The 26,789-nt window shown below is 36.5% G+C and overlaps 1 protein-coding gene across 1 annotated transcript in view; it reads right to left on the bottom strand.

Moving 5' to 3' along the window:
* Positions 1 to 26,789, bottom strand: part of LOC105050885 (nuclear pore complex protein NUP160) — a 32,419-nt gene that overhangs the window by 851 nt on the left and 4,779 nt on the right. The window contains exons 6-24 of the mRNA XM_010931097.4: positions 25,580 to 25,665; positions 22,963 to 23,067; positions 21,183 to 21,280; positions 19,468 to 19,588; positions 11,882 to 12,064; positions 11,612 to 11,804; positions 10,924 to 11,492; positions 10,176 to 10,338; positions 7,872 to 8,143; positions 7,578 to 7,765; positions 6,801 to 6,871; positions 6,370 to 6,716; positions 3,655 to 3,723; positions 3,224 to 3,542; positions 2,994 to 3,128; positions 2,752 to 2,857; positions 2,424 to 2,495; positions 2,145 to 2,280; positions 288 to 395 (exon numbers count right to left, since the gene is read on the bottom strand). Coding sequence (XP_010929399.1) covers positions 288 to 395; positions 2,145 to 2,280; positions 2,424 to 2,495; positions 2,752 to 2,857; positions 2,994 to 3,128; positions 3,224 to 3,542; positions 3,655 to 3,723; positions 6,370 to 6,716; positions 6,801 to 6,871; positions 7,578 to 7,765; positions 7,872 to 8,143; positions 10,176 to 10,338; positions 10,924 to 11,492; positions 11,612 to 11,804; positions 11,882 to 12,064; positions 19,468 to 19,588; positions 21,183 to 21,280; positions 22,963 to 23,067; positions 25,580 to 25,665 — 3,341 coding nt within the window. The remainder of the gene's footprint in view (positions 1 to 287; positions 396 to 2,144; positions 2,281 to 2,423; positions 2,496 to 2,751; positions 2,858 to 2,993; positions 3,129 to 3,223; positions 3,543 to 3,654; positions 3,724 to 6,369; positions 6,717 to 6,800; positions 6,872 to 7,577; positions 7,766 to 7,871; positions 8,144 to 10,175; positions 10,339 to 10,923; positions 11,493 to 11,611; positions 11,805 to 11,881; positions 12,065 to 19,467; positions 19,589 to 21,182; positions 21,281 to 22,962; positions 23,068 to 25,579; positions 25,666 to 26,789) is intronic.

Below are 26,789 nucleotides of genomic sequence, written 5' to 3'. Positions count from 1 at the left end.
TTCAGACTATATCAGTGAGAGTCATAGATAAACATCAGATATACACATCGAAAGGATGACTGGGCATTTGAAAATGGATGTTTTTCTTTTTTTGGTAAATTTTGAAATGGACGTTTATGAGCCACAAAAAGGTAGAACGTAAAGAAGCAATTCACATAAGGAAACAAAATAGGATGATGGTAGAATAGGGTAAGGGAGCAACTGCATTATGTTTAGAAGCAATTCCCATGAACTCACAACTGGCCATAAACTAGAAGCAAATTCAAGACTACAAGTAACAGAGTCACCTTGAACATATGAACCAACCAAAGAGGCAGCTCAATCTGAGGATCAGTATATAGAAGTGTTTCAGCAACAATCACCGGCAATCTTGGATGCAACTTTCTGTATTTCTCCTGCGATAGCAGAGAGCACCAGTAAGACGTAAAGGAATTTCTTTTAACCGTACACACACATAAAAATTATATGGAATAATTACATACTCTGGACGTAACTACAAATAGCCCAAAGTACAAGCTATACACATTGAAAGTAGAGAGGTGATCAAATTTTAATACTGTAGTCAGTTCAACTCCAGATGACAATAAATCTGTAAAATCAAAACATAAGATAGTATCCACTAAATTGTTCCGACACTACTAGCCCACAACAAGCATTAAAAAAGGTAAAAAGAAAAGATAAAAGCTTACTACTAGCCTCAACAGTATGTATGGATTACAATTCTAAGCAAGAATCAAATGCTCAATGTTGTAAAGGCAGAATTTTCTCAACCCTCCAAAATTGTAACTCAAAAAGAAAATAAGATGGTCAATATGGTTTTATTTATGACTTTGTACCAGACAGACACCTCCATGAATGCCAAAGCCTTGCACTTGACATTAGCAAAAAAGAAAATCAATATTACACTTTGATTTTAAACTTACCCATGGAGATCCCAACAGTCATATGATTAAGTGTAAAACATCTTCTAATTATACACATACACTATGAAAGAATAAATGCATTCCTCTATTATTGGAGGAGACAAATGCAAACATATAACTTGAAATCTGGAGTAAAATCGAGAGGTTTTTTTATTTCAGACAAGAACTCAAGAAGCAACAGGATGAGAGGACCAATACAAAGTTCTTGTGCTCCCAATGCTTGCACTCAATACTGTCGAGTTAAAACACTAACATTACAGAGCACAAAAAGTCAGTTTAGGAGTCACTATTTGATGACCAAACGCTGAATGCTGATGCTTATGCAACCAAAACCGATTAATAAAAATCCTCCAGAGAGGGAAAAAAAATTATGGAAATGTCGGATCATGTAATTCTCTGAGAATTACCTTAGCTACAAAATGAAATAAGAAAACCCTTAAGCACCACCAAACTTTTACCAAAATAATGAACATGAAAACACTGTATCATGCAAGGTAAAATAACAAAATCCTTCAGCATCACCAAACTTTTACCAAAATAATGAACATGAAAACACTGCATTATGCAAGGTTCTGGGACACAAATATAAAACTACTTGTGGAACCAAAGTTTTTCTTCAAACATTTGGCTAATGCTAGTATGTTGAAATCTTTTTTCGATATGTCCTTCATGCTGCCAAGGGAATCCAAAATGTGTTGTAGCTTTCACTGATATAATCAACATACTCGTAAGCCAAATTCATGTGAAAAACTAAATAGTGAAGTTTGGGTATCTTCTTATCATAACAGATACATTTGATGTCAACACAGGATCTAAACTTTTAGTAGTTCCTTAACTTTTAGTACTTTTTGTTGAAAGAATATATATAATTGATGAAGTTGTAAATATTAGTTCTATCCTCTGCAACAAGAAAACGGCTGCATAATACAGTTTTAGGCTTCTTGTAGAACTGATGCCATTTCCTGGTGCCCTCAAGAGGAACTTCATGTGACACTACAGATGCTCAATGATAGAGTTTACAATGTAAGAAGAGTTGGGAAACACTCCTTCGGGAAGGTTATTTTGAACTTGAGAAGAAATGAGGTAGAGTAACAGTTAGTACCTCCACCCATGGATCTCATTTTCATGAAACAGACCAAAGGCCATAACATATGCATTGCAATGTCTAAGGCATTTTATAAACTTCTGGCAGAAGAAAGCATTTAATTTTCTCATACATACAAGGTAGATTTCAAGTGTTTCCCACTGGCCGCTTCCCTTGAATTGATGAATTACAGGACTAGCATTTAGTTTTCCATCAGCATACGTGTCATCCTCAGAAGATGGCAGCAGAAGATTGCTGGCTTTCACATTGCTCCTGAAAACAACAAACATAATCCCTTCAGCTAACATGCCATGTTCCCACCAGCTACTAGCTGCATAGAAACCAGCAAAGTAATCTGTGGCATGTAGAACACAAAAAGTCACGAGGTTTAAGAAAAGGTACAGATTTAAGCTCACCCTATAACAGAGGACCCTGCTCTATTTGGACAGCATTTCTGTGAGATAGCAACAAAGGCCCGTTCTAATTCCCTGTAACAAATTTGGCTGTCTCATGAATCCAATATAATTAGATATAAAATGATATTCTGAAATTAGTATTACTATTAAGGTTTTTCTTGCCGTACCGAACCGGATAGTACAGGACATACTATACTAGTTTGGTACTGATATGCGGTACGGGGGCGTACTGACACTCAGTATGCTGAACTGGCCCCGTACTAACGTAGTAATAGATTGGCACTGGTATGGGGTCTGGCACCGAGCCGGCAAACCTTAATTACTGTACCTTTTTAGTCCCGAACCCTTCCAAAACTTGACTATTATCGTAAAAGCCATGTCGTATATATTTTCCTGGATCAGAACATCCACCAAATTTCCTAGTGCTTGGGTTCCTGTTGAGAAGAAAACAGTGCTGTATAACAGGATTTCCACCCACAAGCATGAGACAATTGCTATAACAAGCTTGCAGCAGAATTGAACCATGACTGTTACAATTGATAATCAATTTCAACTAGTAGCATCAATTACCAGAAAACTTGAACTTATCATTCACAAGAGCAAGCAGATATTGCGCTGATGCCAGCATATGCTCCTTTTCCAGCATTTCAATATCAACACAGTATTGCAGCCCCCAAGACTGAGGAGCACCATCAACAGAAGCAGCTAAATGAAATAGAAATTCAATTATTTTTTCTTGTTGAAGGATGTGGGATAACATAATTCAAATTTCTTAATAGCTTAAAAAACTCAACACTTACAATTTGCTGTCACGACATTTCTAGGCTTTTTACTTGGTGAACCTTGATCATGAGTAAAGTTATCACCATACTGAGAGTCAATCCAAGCATAAGCGTGATCAACAAGTTGCAGAGCATTGATCGCAGCAGCCAATGTTTGTAGCCTCTCTTGTAATGCTGACGAAACCAGGTGTTTTCCATCCAAGGTTGCTTCTTTCTTCAATCTCACAGAGTATCGGTACATGTAACTAGCTGCCTTTCTCCAGTTGTTTCGATGCACTTCAAAAGCATAAAGCAGTTTGTATAGATTTGGCCTTGCAGAAATATCAGAGCGTTCAGCCTATAAAGTCAACGTATGATTCATGGTAAATTATATCTACAGAATGCTTTATAGATCTACGGAAAAATAGTGAACTTTGGTGAAATTGAAACCCAATGTGACCGGGCTTCACCTTCCAAACAAGCTCCTGCTCTACTTTTTCTGTTAATCCAACAAATGGCAGCTTACCATCACAAAGAACCTGTGTGAAATCAGAAAGTATCAAGGAAGGGCCCAAAAAATTTTGACCCCCTTAGAAAGGCATTTACCAGTGTTAAAGGAACTATGTATTAATATGGCTAAACTTTCAAAAAGACTCATACATGTGAAAATCCATATGTTTCATCATACAAGATTATTTCACACAAATGCCATATATTTTGTTATATCAATCACATTGACTAGAATTTAATAAATTGGGAGAGAGTTTGTGAAATGCACATTGGCAAATGAAAAGATTTTTATCGAGGCTGAAAGGAAAGAGATTGAAGTGTGAATTGTGAAAGACAAAAATTTGATAGTACCCAGCATCAAGAAGGGAATATTAGAGTTTAAACCAGGTATAGAAAAACATGCATTGCGGTAACTGCCATGGGAAAAAAGTGTACTGCAAACAACCATATTTTTCACAAGCATTGCAACTTTAGTTGGGCTTAGCCCGATCACAACTTGTTGGGTTTGGGATAGGCCAATACTTTGCAAACTTGGGGTCGGTTACTATTGAGCTTGAACCCAACACAAACCCAACTGTGTAGTTAGTTAAATACATGTATTTGTTTTTGTGTTTATATAGCATACTTGTGTGTTTCATTTAACAATATCTTTAGCTCTATTGAGTTACAGAATTACGTAAATATATGGCTAATTGCGATCATAACCTCAAACACTAGTAACCAAATAGGAATGTCAGAACATTTTCAGTCTTAGAATTCCTCCATGAACCTAACCCAACCCGATCCTACATGGTGCTAACCCAACCCAATCCAAATTTTGCTTAAGATGAACTAGGGTTGGGACCGTTGGCTTGGGTTGGAAAAATCCAAACTAAGGTCGCATTGGATTCACTTAGGAGATTGAGACTCGTTTGGTTGGGGTTAGCCCTAAACCCAACCCAACCCACCCAAGCAGCAGTCATACTTTCCACATGGCTCTTAGAAAGTTTTGAAGCAATCCCAATTTAGAGGTCAAAGCATTTGATTCCAGACTACAAACGCACCCTTCCTCTCAAGCAAAACAAAAGGAAAGCGGACAAAATAGAAGATGTATTGTATTAAATGAAGTTTACCAAATAAAATCAAAAAATGAATAATATCAAAGAAAATTTGGGAAAAAGGAACATCATAGGCTTGTCAAAACAATCTGCAGAAGTTGACCGATAACTATGACGATGATAATGAAGCTTTGCCCCTACAATTTGGAGCAAACTAGCAAGATTTATGAATCTTCATTAGCCTAACATTCCTAAGCACAGCTAACTTTGATGTTATCAAACATCAACTATTGACCCATACATTTTTTTAGATGAAAAACATGATATATGTGATCCATGGTTCACCGAACCACCCCAAATCAGACGGTTCAGGACATGCTGATCATACCGATGGCCCACTAGTGCAGTTCGGGCATTTGATTCAGAACACCAGCAAAAACGGAGGATGGAAGAGAGAAGGGAACAAAGAAAGAGAGAGGTGGGAGAGAAGGAGAGAGAAAGGCTAGCGGTGGCCGCCAGAGGACCGCCAAGGCCTCCGAAGCTCCACCCTCCTCCGAAGAGATGAGAGTAGAGAGAGAGAGAAAGGAGGAAAAAAATAGAAAGAGAGGGAGGAAGCGGGAGGCCAGCAGTGACCATCGGAGGGCTGCTAAGGCCCTCGAACAGTCGAATTGCCCCCCCCCCAAACCAGCCTCCGCTAGGTTGAAACAAGGGTGACCCACTGTGCATTACAAAAAACAAAAAAGTAAACATGATGAAACAGAGGCAAGTCACCCCTATTTCAACCTAGCACAGATCAGAATCCAGCTATTTGAGGACCTTGAAGGCCACCGCCGACCTCACTGCCTCCTCCTATTTCTCTTCTTCCCTCTCAATCTCTCAATCACTCTCTTTATTCTCGTCTCTTCAAAAGAGGGCATAGCTCTGGAGGCCTCGGCATCCACCATCAACGTCTCCGTCGGCCTTCCTTTCCTTCCCTCCCTCTCCTCTCTCTTTTCTTCTCCGATTCTCCCTCTCCTTCACTTTCTTTGTTGTATCGATTTAAGCCTGGTACGGGGGTGTACCATTGATGGACCAGCACAAGTTCTGATTTTGGTTCTGCAAACCTCAATGAAATCTAATGAGTGTCAAGCTATTATGATCCAAACTACTTAAACACACAAGAATTTTTACAATGAATTGGATGAATTTGGCTACGAAATCTTAAAAATAAACAAAAATCATAGATTAAGTATAGCTTGTAAGAAAAAAAGATATTTTTACTATTATATGCACTCATGGTGCTTTTTTTGAGAGAAAGGAGGGGGGATCCCCCAGCACTAGAATTATCTAAAGCCCTAGTACTTGGAGATGCACCACCCAAGACTGGAACACAGAATCCTTAGTTGCTAAGGATAGACAAGCCCCAGTTCACCATTCATGATGCTTCTTAGATTCACAGATTCTCTACATAGATAAACATGCAACATGTATTAGGCCTCATCATGGTTGATTTCTGGGGCTAGTATACGATTCTTTTTTCTCTTGTTTTCTTGTTTCACGGGGTAGGGGGATCAATATTTTATTATCTATCAACCAATAGCAATGACAACAAGAGTGATATGTATAGCAAAAAGAAGAATGATAAGAGAACAGGATAACCTTAGCTTCACCAAGTTCACAAAGAACAATAACAAAACGCCTCAGGCATATGTATTTGCTATCCTCATCTGGATTTGAGATTATGGCACAATAGGCATTCCCATATTGCTTCATATCTAAGGTGAATTTAAAGACATTCGCCCATAGCCGTCCCTGAATTGTAGTTGCAGGTTCAGGAAGCAGGTCATCATCATTGTTACCATCACTCAAATTAAGAACAACATCCACTTGCTCAAGAGCAGCAAGAGCAAACTGACAAGCCCCTTCACTGACACTATATTGCTCGAAAAGCTGCATTGCCCATTGATAATAATGAAGTCTCCAGATGGCTATAGATCCATATTCTCCTGATAAAAGAAAATTATATCGTGGGATCAAACTACTAAACAGATGTTTTAAGCATCAACAATATCTAAAAGGAAAAAAATTACCAGAATATTGGAGGCCAGTTTCAAAAGAGAGATTTTGCAAAGATTGTGGTGCTCCCTGTCCAGATGCAGCTCTGGGACAAGATATAAATGGAAAACAAGAGACAATGAATAATGTGATGCATCTCCCGAAGTTGTACAGAAATAGGTAAATAAACTGAAAATAAGAACATTTTGATAAATAACACCTAGCAGAAGGATGAGCGAAGGGATTTGACGTCCTATGCTAATCTTATCACCTATATGAAGAGCTCAAATTTATGATCAATTACATTCTACATGGTAGAAATTCAAATTTGCTCGGTTATCATGCATTAGTCACATGACAACATAACGGCAGGGTTATTGTATTGTACAATTTAAATAGGTGAGATACATTATAAGAAATATTATAGGCAATGCATTAAGAGTTCAACCATATAGAAGTTAACCAACCAAAATAACCAACATAAAGGTAAATTTTTCTAAGATTGTGACCAGTTTTTTTAACACAGAATGTAGAAAGATGAATATGGGATATGGACTAGGGAAGAAAGATAGCACTAACTACAGACACAAGATGATTTCCAGAACAAGCAAAATTTTCAATATAAGATTATTTCTATGATTTACAATTTCTAGTAAGTTTAGAAAATTCTTCAATGCTAAACAGAGACAAAGAGAAAAAAACAAAAAAAAAAAAAGAAAAGGTGAATGGAAGTGGTTGTGTAGAAATAGAATAAAATGAATGCTAACCAAAAAAAAAAAAAAAAATCTCATAGCATACATGACGCAAGATACCTGAAAAAACAGCGGATAGATTCCCTTATTTTCTGCTCTTTAAGGGCTCCATGAAGCCCACCTTGTGCCCGTACAAGAAGGCAATATCCCAGAAGATGAAGACGTGCACACCATTCACCATCAGTACTTTGAGCATTTTGGGATGCCTTTCTACTCCTTAAGTGAGCATCAATAATAAGAAATAGATTCTTGACAAAGGGAAGCAAAAGGAAAACATCACAGATTAGTAACCACAGAAACACTTTATCACTAAAATAAAAAAAAGTAAAATCTAATAACCAAATAAACATTTACCTCAGCAGCTTCATATTGACCATGGCGAAGTAGAAGTGATGCTAGCTCAAGCATAGGTTTTGAGGATAAAGGAAATTCTTCACTAGTCTTGCCCCATATAACCAAACTGCTAAAATTTTGAATTAAGTGAATTAACTTCCTCGGATTAGGAAAAGATTTTGAACAAAGAACATCTTCGCCTTCAGAGGAGCATGGGAAATCCAGCAAACAAGCCAACGTAAAATCAGATGAACCAAGCTTTCCATCCAGAGATCTTTTATCAGTTTTGTTATCTACGACCATGAAAAGTAAACATGTCATTGTAACTCAGAAAACAAAAGGTAAACCTTTTAAAGGAAAAAAATTGACAGTCAACGTATATTAAAGGAAAATGAAGCATGATCAAAGAGGAGAATGATAAAGTCCCGGATCTTTTAACTAACCGGAACAATTAGAATTTAAAGCATCACAACATGCACTTGTACACTGTATAGAAGCTATTTCATATTCTGGGCTTTTATGGGGAAACAATGAGTGCGAGAGAGAGAGAGAGAGAGTGTTTGATACACATGCATGCACGCGCGTGCACAGAGAGAGAGAGATTAGAGGAGCTGGTTTTCAAGTAAAATAACAGGACGGTCAGAATGTTTACACTTATGTAAAAATGAGTGTTTTATGAGTCTTGCAGGTCTCAGAGAAACTCAAAAGTATATTTTAGTGTCCATTGCAATTCAAGATGGGACGGTTATCATATACATACAAGAAAGCATGCAACCAGATGGCTGAAACAAAAACTGCATTTAGAAGTTTTGAATTTTTCAAAAACAAGATCTTACTCATTTTCTTAATTTGAAATATATACAGATTTAAAATTGAGATTTTATAGTTGTTTTGTTGCTAAAAAATAGTTCAAGATGGATAATTAAAAACAATAAGGTGAAAGAAGATTTTTTTTTTTAGGGAAAATGGAAAGAAAATCATGAACTTGGAAAAATTCTAATCAAAACATAAATTTCCAATTACATGATTTAAGATGTTTCATTAATTTTCACTTGCTATAAACCTAGTTGTCTAGAATTACATTTTGAAATTTAATTTTTGAAAATATAAAAGAATAACAAAGTACTTTGATTCTCCAGTACACTCAAATGCAACTGATCTTCATGACAATTATCGGTTCCATACTGCAATTCTAAGTTTCCCCATTATTAGACTTGACAAATATTGTTCAGCAAACATAGAACAGAAGCGGCAAACAAACAGGCTGAATAATTATCAATATGTTCTAATCAACTTCACTAGATCCATGAGTAGTCAATGACTAATGCATGATCATAATGATCAAGGATAAAACCTGCACAAAAATGTACAAAAATTTTCAGTTGCCTCTTCTTCCTATTGAAGTAGTTCTACAGATCTCAAGATTCCCAAAATGGTGTATTTTCCTTGTCTTTGTACCTTCAAAATTCATTGACATAGACGTGGATGTCTTTCCCTTACTTTCAGGTGGATCATCCAAGCAAATAAGACCAACTTTCTAGAAGTATCGCAAGGATTAGTTGTAGAAAGCTCACTTCATATTATATTACTATGAACTGTACATTTGCAGTTGACCAGGCCGGTAAAAAAGAGATGCATCATGGTGACAACTTGGATTAGCTAACAGCTAAGCTTGATTTGTTGGGGAAAAAAATTACAACATGTCATGAAGTATCAACTAAATCAGAATATGATTCTAAGAATTAAGAAGGGGAAAAAATAAAAGAATAGGCTGAGATTTTCAAGACAACCAAGACCAATCATTATGGTCCTTACTCCTTAACAAGTATAAAAAACAAGGAACCAGTAAAATACTGCATTGAAAAAACCTTTGTTTCTTCTTCATCTCCAGTAATTTTCAGGCATTGCAAGAGTACAAAGATCTGATGAGAATTATGTTAATATTACAAAATAGACAACAGGTGCATATTCATGAAAACCTTGCACACGATAACACCACCAGTACCAGTAAAATCAAGGTGACATCAAGCATTATATCCACATAAAAAAAAAAACTAAATTTATTACAATATCCAATCATAAATCATCTACTAAAATGAAATTCTACAATTGTTCCATCCAGTTTTGATTTTGAAATTAGAGCATTTCAAATCTACAAAGAAGTGCAAAACCAAATTTTTCCCTTGCTACAGGCCAAAGTCATTATCATCTACATTTTGTGCTATTTGAGGTAACTTGTGAAGAAATCCATATTCAAAATAACATAAGTGTGTGACATTCTCAACTAACACCAATGACACATGATGCAGGGATAGAAGCATATACCTATATTTAATGAAGAAAGACGAGAGCTGAAATCCTCCACTGTTGGTGGAGTAGTTGGAGTAATTGCCATAAAATGGAGGATAAGCCATTGCATAAGTATTTCTTGAATAGTTGGGATTAACTTAAGTCTTATTCGAGCAACATCAGTTTGCATCATATACACCTGCAAGGCCAAATATGTGGACAGTATGTGCTTAGTAAATACTGACAAAAAAAATTAGCTGTTAAATTCCTTTTCATGATATGATGGAATAAAAATCAACCTCAGATAATTAGAAATTAAATGGTCAAACAATAAGACTTAGAAAATTATGCCAGCCCTTATAAAATTCAATATAAAGTTGAATGAGATGGAGAGATCAAAGCAAAGAAATTATGGAGTAAATTGACAGTGGATAGATAATAAATCAAACACATCATATTCAGATTAAGGGAACCTCAAAAAAAAAAAAGTTCCATAATAAAATGGCACAGAAAGAATCAAAAACATTATCCAATATATAGATCTCATAAAGCATGTCAGAATGGTATTAAACTCAGAAATAAAACTCTAAATAGCCTGCCAGCCCTTAAAATTTATTTGTTGAAAAAGAAAAGACTAGTGCTTATAGCGAGCATGCATGTCCCTGCAGTTCTTAGCTGCTAGTCTATAGTCAAACATGCTTGTTATCATATGCCAACAAGATTGTAGATTATGTGATGTATCAAGCTACTTGAATAATTTCTGTTTCTTGCTTGTTTTAGATACCTGTCCACTGACATTGACCAGATACCCAAGAAGCAGAAGAACATCAAAAGCTGACTCAAACATCACTCTTGCAACTTGTGAGGTAGTTAGAACTAATACAGAAGAGCTGATACTATAAATTCCTTTGGAATCAAAATTTTGGCTGCTTTTATGTGGCGTCAGATACTTCAAGTATTTTTCTATGACATCTAAAACTCCAGACCAGTTAGCAGCTTTTGTATGCAGACTATGAAGAGACAACAACATCTCAACTGCAAACTTTCTTTGACTTTTGTGAGCCATCTGCTGCTTCTCCCATGTAGCATCAACTCCAATTTGTGATATTAGAGATGTTGCCAATGATGGATTGTACCCAGTTTCCAGTATCTTCAATAACTGGCAAATGATATCATCAGATGAAACAATAGGACTGACAAGAGATTCATAAAATATAGCAGTAGCAGCTCTTCCTAATTGGTGATTGATATGACTCATACATCTAAGCGCTTCAAAAAGGATTTCAGAATCAATGTTGCTATCTGGCAGAATCATCGTAGAACATTTTAGGTCTTGAAATTCATCAGAAGAACCTGAAAGGTGGTAGCAACAGATGAGAGATCATTAAAGAATTAAATAAGCTATAGCTAGATTTAAATTAATGACCAATCCAAAAAATTAAACAGGTACAAACTTAAGTCTTGAATCCAACCATAAATAAGCTGTTCGACGCCTTCCAAAGAACGGAATAGAGAAATTGAGCTCTTCCTGATCAAACCAATTACATCATTTGAAGAATCGAGAAGCAACCCATATGGCATACTGCTTTGACACCAGTGGCCAAAGAAATGTGAACAAAAACTCTTCCAGTTATAAATGGCTGAACTAGAATTCATAGTAGCTCCCTGATGCCAAAAAGGAAGGAGTTATTCATCAGGAACAAGATTGCACACCAAAGCAGGAAATATTTATAGAGTTTTACCTCGCCTTCAATAATTGTAAAAATCGCTTTTTTCAATCCAGCCACAGTAAGAGACTTAAATTCATGGTCAGATAGGTACTTCTTATGCTCCAAAATTGTTGCACGTAGAGCAGAACTATGATACACTCCAGGTTGGAGTAATCTCCGCAAAAATATTGATGAGATAAAATAGGCAGTTCGATCCTGCAGAGTGTAAGGCTCTCAAAGTTGCAAAAATAAATATGCATGAAAAGTAGCAACATGGGTCCTCAAACAAAATGAAACATCACAGATAACAGAAAATAAAAGGTAAGAATAGTCATTTTATCCAATACTGTCATTACCCTAAATATGTGAACAAGAACATGAAATGAGGTGTTGATGATAGAAATAGATTGTCTTGATCAGTACACCATGATACAATAGGATCTGTAAATTCAGGTTTTTTCGGAAGGACATATGATAAATTTTTAAACCTACACTCTGAACAAGAACAGTTATGTTGGTGCTCAAAGCCCAATTTCACCTTTTCCTCATGCCAACTATTTCACTCCTCCCTATTCCCTCTCTTTGTCCACTTCGATAATGACACTTACTGTTTTTCAGCCCTCAAACTACACCCTGTTCTCACTCTGGTGACTACAATGCCAACCTGATTCAACCATCAAAAAAACTCCCAGCCCTTTAATCATCCACCTATTGACACAACCTCAGCTTTCTCTATTCTCTTGATACATGTTCCCCTTAACTGCACCAACAGCCTTCAGCCACCTCTTAACTATTGCAGAGTCACTGGTTGAGCAAGTCTAGCTAAACCTGAGCAAAAGTAGTCTCTAGATCATACATGACTTGAGAGTGTATAAGAAATCAAGTGAAACGAAAGGACTTTAAGCACCACTCTCTTGGGCTTGACATAGAACATTATCAATGAGCTGATAAAAAGACCAATAATCCAATATATTCCAAAATCAACATCCCCTGAGCATTTGTTTATCAATCAAATAAAGTCAGATTTATGGTGTTTGGCTGACATGGCCCTAGGATTCTCATACTTCTGTACTTAGCTTAATGGATTAATAAATTGACGTGCCCAGGCCTGAATAACTATCTTGTGTAGGTAAGGATAAAGGTTGGAGCACAAAAAATAAAAAAAAAAAAAAGAAATCTTTGAAACCTGATTGATAAGAAAATCGCCACAATCAGATCACAAAGGGGTAGAACGCCACACTCAAGAAAAAAAGAAGAATGTGAGTAATAAGTTCTAAGGTTTATAACTCGTCACTAACACACGGGTTAGATAAGAGAATTTAGCAACACTCATTTTCATTCATTGAAGTCTAAATTGAATACATAGATCACCTCCCTTTATATAGATATGAGAGGGAACATAAGGCAAATTCAATAAATGGAAGAGAATAACAGAATTTTGCTACTATAGAAATGATGGTGGCTGCATCTTGCTACTATGAAAATGATGGTGGCTGTATTTTGCTACAAAGAAAATGACGGTGGCTGCATCTTGCTACTATGAAAATAATGATGGCTGCATCTTGCTATTAAGGCAGCATCTTGCTACTATAAAAATGATGGTGGCTGAAAATCATGGTGGCTACTAAATGATGAAGTAGAAAAAAAATAAAACAGCCTTCTAAACTCGACTCTTTTTCAAGCAATAATTTCTTTCAAATTCTTGCCAAGTCTGATTCGCACCACATCATGCTTCTACGCACGTGAGCAAGGTCATCAATTTAACTCTTGGATCCATGTATGGCATCTGATCATCTCTTTCTTCATGATGGTGCACATCATTTTTTCCTTGTTGAGTAGGATTTGCCCTCAAATCCAAGTCCTCCCCATCATCCAAACTATCCTCCAAGTAAGGAGAAAGATCTCGAACATTGAATGTAGCGGATACATTGTAGTCACCAGGCAATTCAATCTTGTAAGCATTATCATTCACTTTCTCAACAACTCGGAATGGACCATCAGTACGCGGCATGAGCTTAGATTTTTTTTGGTTTGAAAATCGTTCCTTGCGAAAATGTATCCAAACAAGATCACCGGGGACAAAACGAACTTGTTTTCTTCATTTGTTAGCTATCTTCTCATAAGCCGCATTCTTCTTCTCAATCTGCTCCTTGATGCTCTTATGCATGGACTTAACCAACTCAGCTTTCTTCTTCCCATCCATACAAACCCTTTCACTGATTGGAAGTGGTGCTAAATCAAGTGGGGTGATAGAATTGAACCCATAAACCACCTCAAAAGGAAAATGCTTAGTAGCGCTATGAACACTACGATTGTAAGAAAACTCAACATAAGCTAAACACTCATCCCAATTCTTCAGATTCTTGTTAACAACAGTGCAAAACAAAGAAGAGAGGGTACAGTTTACCACTTCAGTCTGACCATCGGTTTGCGAATGACAAATCGTACTGAAGAGCAATCTAGTACCAAGCTTCTTCCACAAGGTCTTCCAAAAGTAACTCAAAAATTTGACATCTCGATCAAACACAATGCTCTTTGGTACACCATGCATCACACTATCTCCTTGAAAAATAAATCTGCAACATGTAAAGCATCATCGGTTCTGTGGTATGGCACGAAATGAGATATTTTTGAGAATCAGTCCACAACCACCATAACCGAATCCTTCCCCCTTTATGTTCTTGGCAGTCCAAGCACAAAGTCCATACTCAAATCTATCCATGGTTGATCTGGTACAGATAGCGGCATATACAACTCTTGTGAAGTCTTTTTGCTCTTCACCTTCTTGCAGGTGACGCACCTCTCAATGACGTGATGTACATCACGAATCATGGCTGGCCAATAGAAGTGCTCTTTCACTATCTCCAATGTTTTCTCTCCAAAATGACCCGCCAATCCGCCACCATGAGCTTCTCTTACCACAAGCTCTCGAATGAAACCGTTAGGAATGCACAGCCGGCCTAACTTAAACAAGTATCTGTCATGCTTGTAGTAGCCATTTACAGCTCCTTTCTTGCACTCATAAATGCTTGCAAAATTTGGATCGCCCTTGTATTGACCTATAATCAGCTCAAATCTCATTAGTTTAGCATTAAGCAATGAAATCAAAGCACACCTCCTGAAAAGTGCATCAGCCATGATATTGACATTTTCTTTTTTGTATTTGATCATATAAGGAAAGATTTCCAAAAACTCCACCCACTTGGCATGTCTACAATTTAGCTTGCTTTGTCCTTTCAAGTACTTCAAGGACTCATGATCAGTATGGATGACGAACTCCCTTGGCAATAAATAATGTTGCCAAGTCTCCAAAGTCCGAATCAGAGCGTAAAACTCCTTGTCATAAATAGAGTAGCTTAAGCTCGCACCATTCAGCTTCTTACTGAAATATGCTATGGGACGCCCTTCTTGCATCAGAACAGCCCTAATGCCCACATCGGAGGCATCACATTCTACCTTAAAAGTCTTGAAAAAGTCGGATAGAGCTAGAATGGGTGCTAAACTCAACTTCTCCTTGATCAACTCGAAGCTCCTTTGGGCTACTTCAGTCCACTTAAATTCTCCTCCCTTCTTGATGCATTCAGTGATAGGAGCAAGAATAGTGCTGAAGTTCTTCACAAACCTCCGATAAAAGGATGTTAGGCCATGAAAACTCCACACTTCAGATACATTAGTAGGAACAGACCACTCCTTGATCGCTTTCACCTTTTCCTCATCAACTTCCACTCCATGTTATGACACAACATAACCAAGAAAGACTATGCGATCCTGACAAAAATGATACTTTTTGAGGTTGCCACATAGCTTCTCTTGTCGTAGAACCTCAAAAACCCCCCTAAGGTGTTCCATATGCTCTTCCTGATTCCTGCTAAAAACCAAAATATCATCAAAATACACAACAACAAAATCATCAATAAACTTATGCAACACATGATTCATCAATCTCATGAATGTGCTGGGCACGTTGGACAAGCCAAATGGCATGACCGTCCACTTGTACAATCCGAACTTGATCTTGAATGCGATCTTCCATTCATCACCTTTCTTCATGCGAATCTGATGGTATCCGCTCCTAAGGTCTATTTTTGAGAAGACCTTAGCTCCATGCAACTCATCAAGCATATCATTCAGTCGCGGGATTGGATAGCGATATTTTACTGTGATCTTGTTTATCGGCCTACTATCCACACATATCCGCATAGATCCATCCTTCTTCAATACCAACAGAGCTGGTACTGAACATGGGCTCATAGACTCCCTCACACAACCCTTCTCCAAAAGATCTGCAACTTGTCGTTGCAACTCTTTGGCCTCCTCGGGATTGCATCTATAGGCTGGTCTATTTGGCAAGGCAAACCCTGAAATGAGATCAATCTAATGCTCGATCCTTCTGATTGACGACAATCTTTTTGGTAAATCTTTTTGGTAAATTTCTCCAAAATCTTCTTCATTTGCGACGGAAGGGAGACTTCTTCATCTGACACCTGCTTGGTTACAAGAATAAAAATAATTTCATGGTTAGTCAAAACTCGCTTCACTTTCTCTTTGTTGGCAAACAGATTCTCTTTCTTGCCCTTCTCAATCACAAGCTGATTCTTCTGGACCTGTTGCGGGCTAAGTGATGCCAACATTATGTTCTTTCCGTTCTTAGCAAATGAATAGGTGTTTTTGAAGCCGTCATGAATAGCCGTCCGATCGTACTGCCAAGGTCTTCCCAAAAGAAGATGACTGACTTTCATAGGAACCACATCACAAACAATCTCATTCTTGTAGGACTTGCCAATAGAGAAAGATACTACAACCTGCTTTGTAACCTTCACATCACCATCGTCAGTAAGCCATTGCAATCTATAGGGACGGAGATGCTTAATGGTCACCAGATTAAGTTTTTCCATCAAAATAGTGAAAGCCACATTAGTACAGCTACCCCCATCAATGATAACACCACATACCTTATCATGGATGGTGCACCTGGTATGGAAGATGTTTTCGTGCTGCTCATCATCCACTTTGGCCTGTAAGTTCAGGTTACGGAAAATAACCAACATCTCTCCTTCATCTGCAAACTCTACATAATCTTCTTCCACCTCTTCCAAAATAGCCTCATCTTCACTTTTAATTTTCTCTTGTGACTCCCGAATGAATATCACCCTCTTGTTTGGACATTCAGAGGCTATATGACCGTGACCAAGATACTTGAAACACTTGATATCTCGACTTCACCTGGGAGGTTGCGAATTCTCCATCTTCTCTTTTCCTTTGGCTGCATCTGTGGTTTGCTTGCTGGAATCACCCTTTTCTACTTGTTTTGAAACCACCTTAAAGACAGACCATGGTGATAAGAAAGACTAGTTGGTGGTCTTACTCGACTTATTTGCACCACGCTTGCACTGTCTCTCCACCTTAACAATAAATTTGATCACATCGTCAAGAAACACATAAGATTGCAACTCCACCGTATCAGCAATCTCTTTGTTCAAGCCTCCTAAGAATCTTACAATGGTCTGTTCTTGAGGTTTTCGTAAATCGCACCTCATCATCAGCATCTCAAATTCTTTGGCATAATCTTCAACACACATGCCACCTTATCTCAAGCTTTGTAACTTGATGTACAGCTCCTACTTATAATATTGAGGGACAAATCGCTTCTCTATGATCCGCTTCATAAGCCTCCAGCTCCGGATCTCCTCTTCTCCATCCCTCCAACACTGAGCTTTCACATTCTCCCACCAAAGATTAGCGTAATCAGTGAATTCAAGGGCAGCAAGTTTACATTTTTTTACCTCAAAATAGTCTTGACATTCAAAAATCTTCTCCACACATTGTACCCATTTCAGATATTCTTCGAGTGAGCTGGTTCCTTTAAAGGATAGGATCCTCATTTTAATATTATCTCCCGAACTTCTTTGCTACCGCCTTTGCCATGGGTGTTCCTCCACACCATCATCATCTTCGGATTCGTCATACTCCTCTTCATCATCGCGATCAGCTCGTCGTGGTGTTGGATGGCCATGCCACTGTGGTGCTGGGGGAAGTGTTGCCAACCGCTCAAACGCTTGTGTTAGGCGATTGAATTGCTCCATCATCTCTTTTTGACGCCGCTGGAGTCCTATAATCTAAGCTTGTTCGAGACTCATGCCTCTAAGAATAACATGGACCTCGTCTCTTCCAGACATGATTTGGATGTCAAACACTCCCTCAGACTCTGATACCAAACTGACGTGCCCAAGCCTGAATAACTATCTTGTGTAAATAAAGATAAAGGTTGGAGTGCAAGAAATAAAAACAAAAAAAAGAAACCTTTGAAATCTAATTGATAAGAAAATCGCCACAATCAGATCACAAAGAGGTAGAACGCCACACTCAAGAAAAAAGGAGAATGTAAGTGATAAGTTCTAGGAATTATAACTCGCCACTAACACATAGGGATTAGATAAGAGAATTTAGCAACACTCATTTTTATTCATTGAAGTCTGAATTGAATACATAAATCACCTCCCTTTATATAGATATGAGAGGGAACATAAGGCAAATTCAGTAAATGAAAAGGAATAACAGAATTTTGCTACTATGAAAATGATGGTGGCTGCATCTTGCTAATATGAAAATGATGATGGCTGCATCTTGCTGCTATGAAAATGATGGTGGCCGTATTTTGCTACAAAGAAAATGATGGTGGCTGCATCTTGCTATTATGAAAATGATGGTGGCTGTATCTTGCTACTATGAAAATGATGGTGGCTGAAAATCATGATGACTACTAAATGATGAAGTAGAAAAAAAATAAAACAACCTTCTAAACTCGATTTCTTTTCAAGTAATAATTTCTTTCAAATTCTTGCCAAGTCTAATTCGCACCACATCATGCTTCTACGCATGTGAGCAAGGTCATCAATTTGGCTCTTGGATCCGCGTATGGCATCTGATCATCTCTTTCTTCATGATGGTGCACATCATAAATATTAATTGTAAATAATATGAATTGAGTATGAACAAACCAAATTAAGCTGAGAAGAGCCCAGTGGGTAACCAAGAGAATTAAACCCGACTAAATTAGGAAAATAAGGGCAACTCCATAAAGAACATAACATGCATGTGAACTCTGACATTGAGCTAAAGATAAAGAATCAACATTTTCACAAGGACTCAAAGAACTAGGAGATATTTTAGAGTATTTAATGAGATATACTGTATCACTTTGTACAATGATACCCATTCTTTTTGTAATAATATCGGGATCATGTATCATGCATTGCTAAGAAAGGAAAAACTACAAGCAAAATTAAACCAGTTCCAATTAAGTACACCATGAAACCATAAAGGAAGAAATAACTGACAATTGGAGTGAAAGAAGCTGAAAAGAAATAACAATTCCTAATGAGAACATAAGAATAAAGTTCAAGCAGGCAAAGGAACCAAATTAGAAGATCAAAGTTAGAAGTTGTTCTGTAATTCTTAATATTAACATTCATATATGAAATTCTTTTCCTTCTTCCAACACCATTACAGTGTTCTGCTTCCAAAAATCAACTCATATAACCATTACTGGAGCTTCTTACATCCATCATGGAATTTAAATGCCAGAAAACTTAAAACCCGAAAAAGAAAAAAATTGATACCTTGATTGATGAAAAAATAGAACTGTTGGTCCATATTAAGTCATCTAAAGCATGTTCAGAACTTTGAAATAGTTGGTCAGCAACAGAGTCTTCTTGCAAATTATAAGTACCTGTGTGTTTCCTTGGAAAAAAGGAAAAAAAAATCAGGACACAAATATAAACTGAGCGTTCTTTTCTACTACCACCACTAAAGTAATGCACAGTTAGGCTACAAATTCATGCAACACGCTCAAAAAAGGACAATTAAAAGTACATTGAGAGTACCATAACCAGCAAGGTATAACTTGTTTAATTGGCTCCAGCAAGCTTAGATGGTAATTGATGAAACACGTAGAGCAAAAAATAAAATTAAAAATGTAATTTGAAATAGAAGAAACTGCTATGGTTTTACCTTACACCAGGCATAAAAAGGAATTTAGGATGAATACTGTTGTGATTCTAATAATGTGGAGGGCACCAATAGTCCTACAGCGGTTGTGAGTCAAGGGGGACTCATGCTTATATAGAGGGAATCATCCTTCCCACGTAAGATGTCTTTTAAAGGACAAAACTGTGAAGCCTATGGGCCAAACCGGACAATACCTTACATGTCGGGCCAAGCCCTTGTCCACAACAATGGCACGCCACGTAGGGGTCGAGATCCGCCTCGGTTCCCTGGAGCTGAGGTCCGCTTGGTTCCCTAGGGCTGAGGTGACTGTGGGCTCCTTGAACTGTACACAATCAGAATCCCCCTTGACTGGGAGGCTCTATTGTGGTTCTAATAATGTGGAGGGCACCAAGAGTCCCACATCAGTTGTGAGTCAAGGGAGACTCAAGCTTATAAGGAGAGGATCATCCTTCCCACGTGAAGAGCCTTTTAAAGGATAAAACCGTGAGGCTCATGGGCCAAAGCGGACAATACCTCACGTGTTGGGCCGAGCCTTTGTCCACAACAAATACCTTCTTCTATATAACCTTCTTTTTCATGCAGGTCATTTTATGTATCCATATTTGAAGCCCCAGTTAAAAAATGATCAACTCTTATATTAGAAAAGACACAAACAAAAGATCTTATGATCAGAAGTGGTAACTTCCTTTGATTTCGACTTGCATTTTATAGGTCCTTCAGGTGCATAAGGACATCTTACCAATGAATCAAGGACACTGATACAAGCCTTTGAAGACTTGCATGAACTTCTGCATAGTGCATTCACTAAGATATTGCCTTCCAAGAAGTAATAGTTAATGCTATTCAATATTATGATCAGATCTGACTTAAGTCCAAGATTTTATCTATGATCAGATTTTATGTCAAACACAAAATGGGCATCACCTTCCAAGAAATATCTAATCAGTGTCTATTATATGATTGAACAGCAGGAAACCTACCTTTTAAATCCTAACAGCCAGCCAAACAACCACCTTCATTCTGAGATACATAATTATTAATCATTAAGGACCATTAGATCAATGATTATTTTTTTGAGGCTTTACTATGTAATATATATACATATATATAACACCATATTAAGGCATCTTTTGGTAGAAAAAAAATCATGCAAGGCATTTGGAGCAGCATCATTCAAGAGAAGAATCAGAATTAACAACTTGCAAATTATAGAGGAAAAGAGAGCCTAATCTATAGGACAAATGATGCAGAATGCAGCACCTGCAAAAAAGGAAAAAAGAAAAAAAGGAAAAGACACAAGAGAGAGTAGGATAGCAATCATACTTACACATTACAATCAAAATAAGATAGATCATACAGCATTGATCCATCTTCCTTAAGCATCCAGAGTTTGCTGAAATGGAGTCTCAAGTCAATAAGTTTTCCCTGATGAGAAGTATGCAGCAACAACCAAAGTCAGCTAGAGCATCTAACAAAGTGAAAGCAGGATAATGGTTTTTATTTAACACAAAACAGCTTTAGTATCTACAATCTAGCAAACCAGTGATACCAGTAAAAGCACTTTTCCTCTTCAACGAGGGGTTTTCTGGGAAACTGAACTAAGAAACAAGTGCCAAGTGCATTTTAAGAAACACAGAATTTGCATTCTCAAAATTGCCTATGAGATATCCCACCAGATGAGAAAGGATGAGAAAGGAAAAAAGGTTTACATGCTCTTTCTTTTTTCTTTCCTCCCCATGTGCCTTGATGCCACTGTCCCGCAAGCTTCACCACGAGTTGTGTTTCCTACATGACCCTTGATCAATTTGACTTCTTTAATGAGAAGTCTTATAAATCCAAAACTATTTTTCCTTAAGAGTAATATACTATTACTAATATAAGTGAAGCCACAACTTCATGCCTCAAAAAATTATGTACTAGGCTCCATGAAAAAAGAAGTTAAAAATATTCACCCCCTCTGCCTTTTTTGTGAAAAAAAAATAAAAACACATGGGCAGTTAGTAGAGATTTTTAATGTTTTGCTAATCTTTACAAGATATATTTCTTATTTCCTATACTAAATATAAGAATAATTTTAAGAATTTTATATAGATGTTTTCTGTTTCCAAGTCATATAAATTTTCAACGATCAACTCCCCCTCTTGTTTCTTGTATCGTTTCTTGCACTCATTTCCCAAATTGGCAACTACATAGCAGATAACCTCTACTCTTGGCACAAAACCAACTTTGCATCACTGATCTCAAAAAGCGGAACTAACAAAAATGATCATGAAAAACATAGGGTTAGATGTTCAAATTTGCAACCCAAGCAATGAACATATTTACCTATTAACTTTGGCCACTGACTTGAGTAGATTCTAGGGAAATATTGACCTTAGAAACCATCTAAATAAAAGTTAGTGTGATTTATTCATAGACTGGCTGCTTAAGGGTGAGACAAGGAGATCAAAAAATGACAAGCGATATAGTAAACAGTGAAGAATGTCGATAGCCATCATTGACCAAATAGTTCCCAAATATCAAAAACATTCCACAAAAATTTTAGCAGCTCTAAAATAAGGGTTTTGGAGTTGAAAAGGTCATCCCTTTTACAAAGATAAATTTGCTTGCCTTCAAAAAATTCGTCTTCAAAAGGTTAAAACTGAGGGTAAAAAAGATAGCGAAGTTCCTAAGGCTTGCATATCTTCTGGTTAATTCAAAACAGCTGCCAAAATCTTTCCTGACAATACCACAAGGAATCCTAACCAATTTACAAGGACAACTAACCATGAATGTAACATTCACTTTCAGGTTGATTCCAAATGGATGTTTTTATGGGAGTGTTTTAGAAAGCAGAAAGAGGGGCACAGCAGTCATCTATCAGCCACAAGACCATAGACACCCCCATTATTAACTCATGGTTTGCTGATATGGGCAGCATGGCGCAATACATACTTTGTACAATCAGTTTTTCGGGCCTTGCTCATGGGCTGATAAAACCTTTTCCCTTAAGGATTAGGGGTCAAAACAAGTGACCTAAAGCCCTCCAATTAAAACCACATGCGAAATTATTATCAAGCATCTAGAAGATTAGTAGAACAAAAAAAATGCACATAGGACATGTTTACCTCTTCCAAGTGGATATTCTGCATTGCAGGCTCTGGCGATAAAGAGACCTTTTCTCCAGCGCTAAAACCAAAATGATGCAAAGAAACCATCTGCCTATCAGATACCTTCAAATATGAACCAGTTAGTTATTTCCATAATACATCTTGAAGCAAGTGCCAGAAATAGCATAGAGGTTTAGTTAATGATGGGAAAAGTTTATTTCTAAAAACAATCTAATAATAGATTAACCATTCCAATTATCATAAGAACGTAATACATCCAATGCTTGAAATACAATAGAGTTTACTTTTCCAATCTAATTTGGAAAAAGAAAAAAAGGAAGAAAGAAAGAAAAAAAAAATATATATATATATATAATAAGAGAAATAACGGAACTTACTACATGGTTTTATGTAATAACAAGAACCAGAACTGTGACACTCTGTACATTTCTAAATTTATTATTATATTTTTTTATTTATTTGTTTTATATGTATTCTTATGTAACGTATTTAATTTTGTTTTTGTCGAGGATAATAAGAACTAATAGCATTAGACTAGAACTTAAGATTTAGTAGTACATGCTGACAATTAAGGATTCGATCCAGAAAGCTATGATGGACCATCATTCAAAAATAAGTGTAGAATTTTTTAGTGAGAGCAGTTTTACATGAAACCAGACCTCGAAGGTTCTATAGCAGGTTATAACAGGTTGACAGTTCTCATTGAATCCAACCTAAAATTTTTAATATTTTACTCGAATTTTAGACTTGGAGAAATCCTAGGAAACCTTATTTTTCAATATGTTGCATTGGGAAAGAAAAGGGAAGAAATGCTCAGCAACTGAGAGAATAAAAAGAAGAAAGGCTGCAAAGGACTTTTAATTTGAAAAATACCAATATTTAATTCTCTTTCTATGAGATTATTTTATATTTATTTTGGAGTAGATGTTCTGCGGGGTAGAATACCTGAAGGCTGAATTAGAATTTTTTTTTTTTACATGGGATAAATATAGAATTTTAAACCCAAGATTTTATGGATTGAAAGTCCATATGTGAACTACTCTTAGATTCAATTAAAGCAAAAAAAAATTTCCCAACCCCAAGCCGATGTTTCATAGGAAACTTTCTTTTGCCGTCAGCAATGACAGATTTCTACAGCTGTTTTCAGTGTACACATTGATTGCCTAGAGGCCTAGGGATTGTTTGGGATTTTGATAGAGTTATAATTGAACCATAGGAAGCTTGGTTAAGGGTTGCCATAATGAGGGATTACGCTATAAAGTAGTAAAGCTAGTTAGTTTAAGTTAGAGTAGGCAAATTTCAGATGCTATTTATTGAATATAGTTTAGAACGATTCTTCTCTAGGACTTAATTGACAGCTATTTAAGCTTCTCCGATGGCTATTGGTGGCAAGTTGATAAGAGAAATAGGAGCGGTAAATAGACACTCATGATACACCTTTTATCCCTCTTTCTTTGATATGCTTTATTTTCTTATTGATGTAAAAATATGCTTGTAGTGCATGCTATTTTTGGAACTCTTCCATGTGTCTCAAAATTCTTATGGTTCCTGTGTGATTTGATATGATATAGAGTTAGGGATTCCCAATCCAGTTAGGGTTTCTACACAAAATTTTTGTTCCTTTGTAAGTTAGGAGTCACTGAGTAGTTTCTTTTTCATTCTAGGGATCTCAGATTTAGCTACCAGAACTTGTCTTACTTGTAATTTTCATGACTGATTCAAGAGACCGCTTTTAGTAGCTCCCTGAATCCTTGTATAAGATAGATTAGCATCTATGAATCTTACTGCAGATACTGCTAGCATTAAGAAAGTTATAAACAGTTCCAATGACTTGTTTTATGATGTTTCATTGCAACCTAACTTGTGTAATTTATAAAAGTTTTGGCACAAGAATAGGATTAAAATCTACATAAGGAGAGGGCCTCTTCATCTAATCAAATGTTATTCAAAATCTTAATGATTTTTTTCATTTTCTTCCTCATAGGAGAAGAACAGCATGCTGACAAGCTTCCAACAGCTCATTACTGTTGGCAACATGTTATCAATTGCTAAATCAAGACCTGTGAGATGATAAACTTTGTTCAAAACTTCAAATAGCTTCTATCTTTGATGTTTTATTCATTTGTTCGCATTTCTAAAGAGAATATAATTAATCATATTCCTAAGGAATAGAAGAAATCCTCATACGTAGAACATGATAACCCTATTACCAAATTTGGGATCCAATTTGAGATTGACCTGCTTCTTTACATGGAGGCTAAATGAAAATCATTCACCAACTAAATTACATATATTTGGGTAACACAAACTAATACATTTGATGAAAGCCATATCTCTACTGGATCTTGAACTGTGAACCACAACATGTTCCCATAGCACATAAACACTGTTTATTTCAAAACAACAGAATATGTTACCAGATATCTGCAGTAACTATCTTGCCTAATGATAATATCCAATATTGTAATGGAAGCATGTTATAATTGATGATCATAACTGAAGACAAACCAAAGAACAAAGAGAAATAAAATGATAAACAAAATAGAAAAGAATGCATGTATTGTAGCTAAGCATAACCTTATAACTATGGATGATAAATCTGCAGCAAACATACCAAAATGCCCTCGTGTAAAATTGCCAAACAAATTAGGTTTGTATCTTGATTGGCATCACCAACACATAACCTGGAGGGATTAGATCCTGAAATTCACATAAAAACAGAAGAGATTATTAACAAAAGCAAGCAAATTGTCCACAGAACAAGTATACCATAACATTTGCTTAGCATCATGAGTCCGAATTATTGTTGCTCAACACTTGACGTCAAGGCACACAACTCATCAAGCACTGAATTTCAATGGCAATATATTTTGCAGGAGACAGAAAACCATTTTTTCAGAGAAAGATATAATAATTATCACCATAAAAAATTTTAAAGAGGTTGATACTGGACATGATACCACACTTTGCAAACCAGATGAAAAACCATGAGGCATGGCATCCAAATGATAACAGCATTGCGAGAGTATACACTGATTCAATCTCATAAGGATCATAAGATTAAATACAAAATCATGACTGGTTCCTCATCAAGCCACTCGATCAACAAACGAAGAAAAGACAATGCTTTTGTCACCAAAGTCATATAGCACTGAAATTTATTTCATTTTCTTTACCTTTCAAATCCATAAAATTAATCATTTCATCTACTTAAGGGTGCATTGAAGACTACAAGTAGGAAATTTACACTTAACTGAAGAGTCTTTTATTTCAAAAAATTTACAAATGGAGTGTGTAATGTTTTTATTAAAGATCATTCTAATAAAGAACATATTGAAATTTCTTTATCTAGAAAACAATATGTAAAAGTGGATAATTAAAAGGTAATAAATAGATAGTAAGAAATAGACAAGAGAAATAGTAACAGCATTGATAATTCCAACAAATAATATTCAGCAAGAATACCCACACAAATATATGATATTAGAAATTATGTATACAAGAAGTGATGCTAAAAAAGTTGAACTTAATAAAGTAACAAATCGCACAAAATTGTTACAAAAGGAAATATTTTTCACAAGACGATTGGCATCTATATGCTGCATGCATGAAGAAAAAAGAAACACCACATGCATGGACAAAGACCGTCCACAAACAAGGATCAAAATCAACACACACACTCACACACACACACACACAAAAATTTCTGTATAACAATCTTACGAGGTGAAAAAAAGATGGATTGGTTCTGTACGGGAGAGCAAAAGATCAAAGATCTCTTACAACAACAACAACAAAAAAAAAAAAAAAAAAAGCAAAATGTA

This window comes from Elaeis guineensis, chromosome 8 (assembly GCF_000442705.2).
Source record: "Elaeis guineensis isolate ETL-2024a chromosome 8, EG11, whole genome shotgun sequence".
Lineage (NCBI taxonomy): Eukaryota > Viridiplantae > Streptophyta > Magnoliopsida > Arecales > Arecaceae > Elaeis > Elaeis guineensis.
This window is presented reverse-complemented; position numbering and strand designations above follow the sequence as displayed.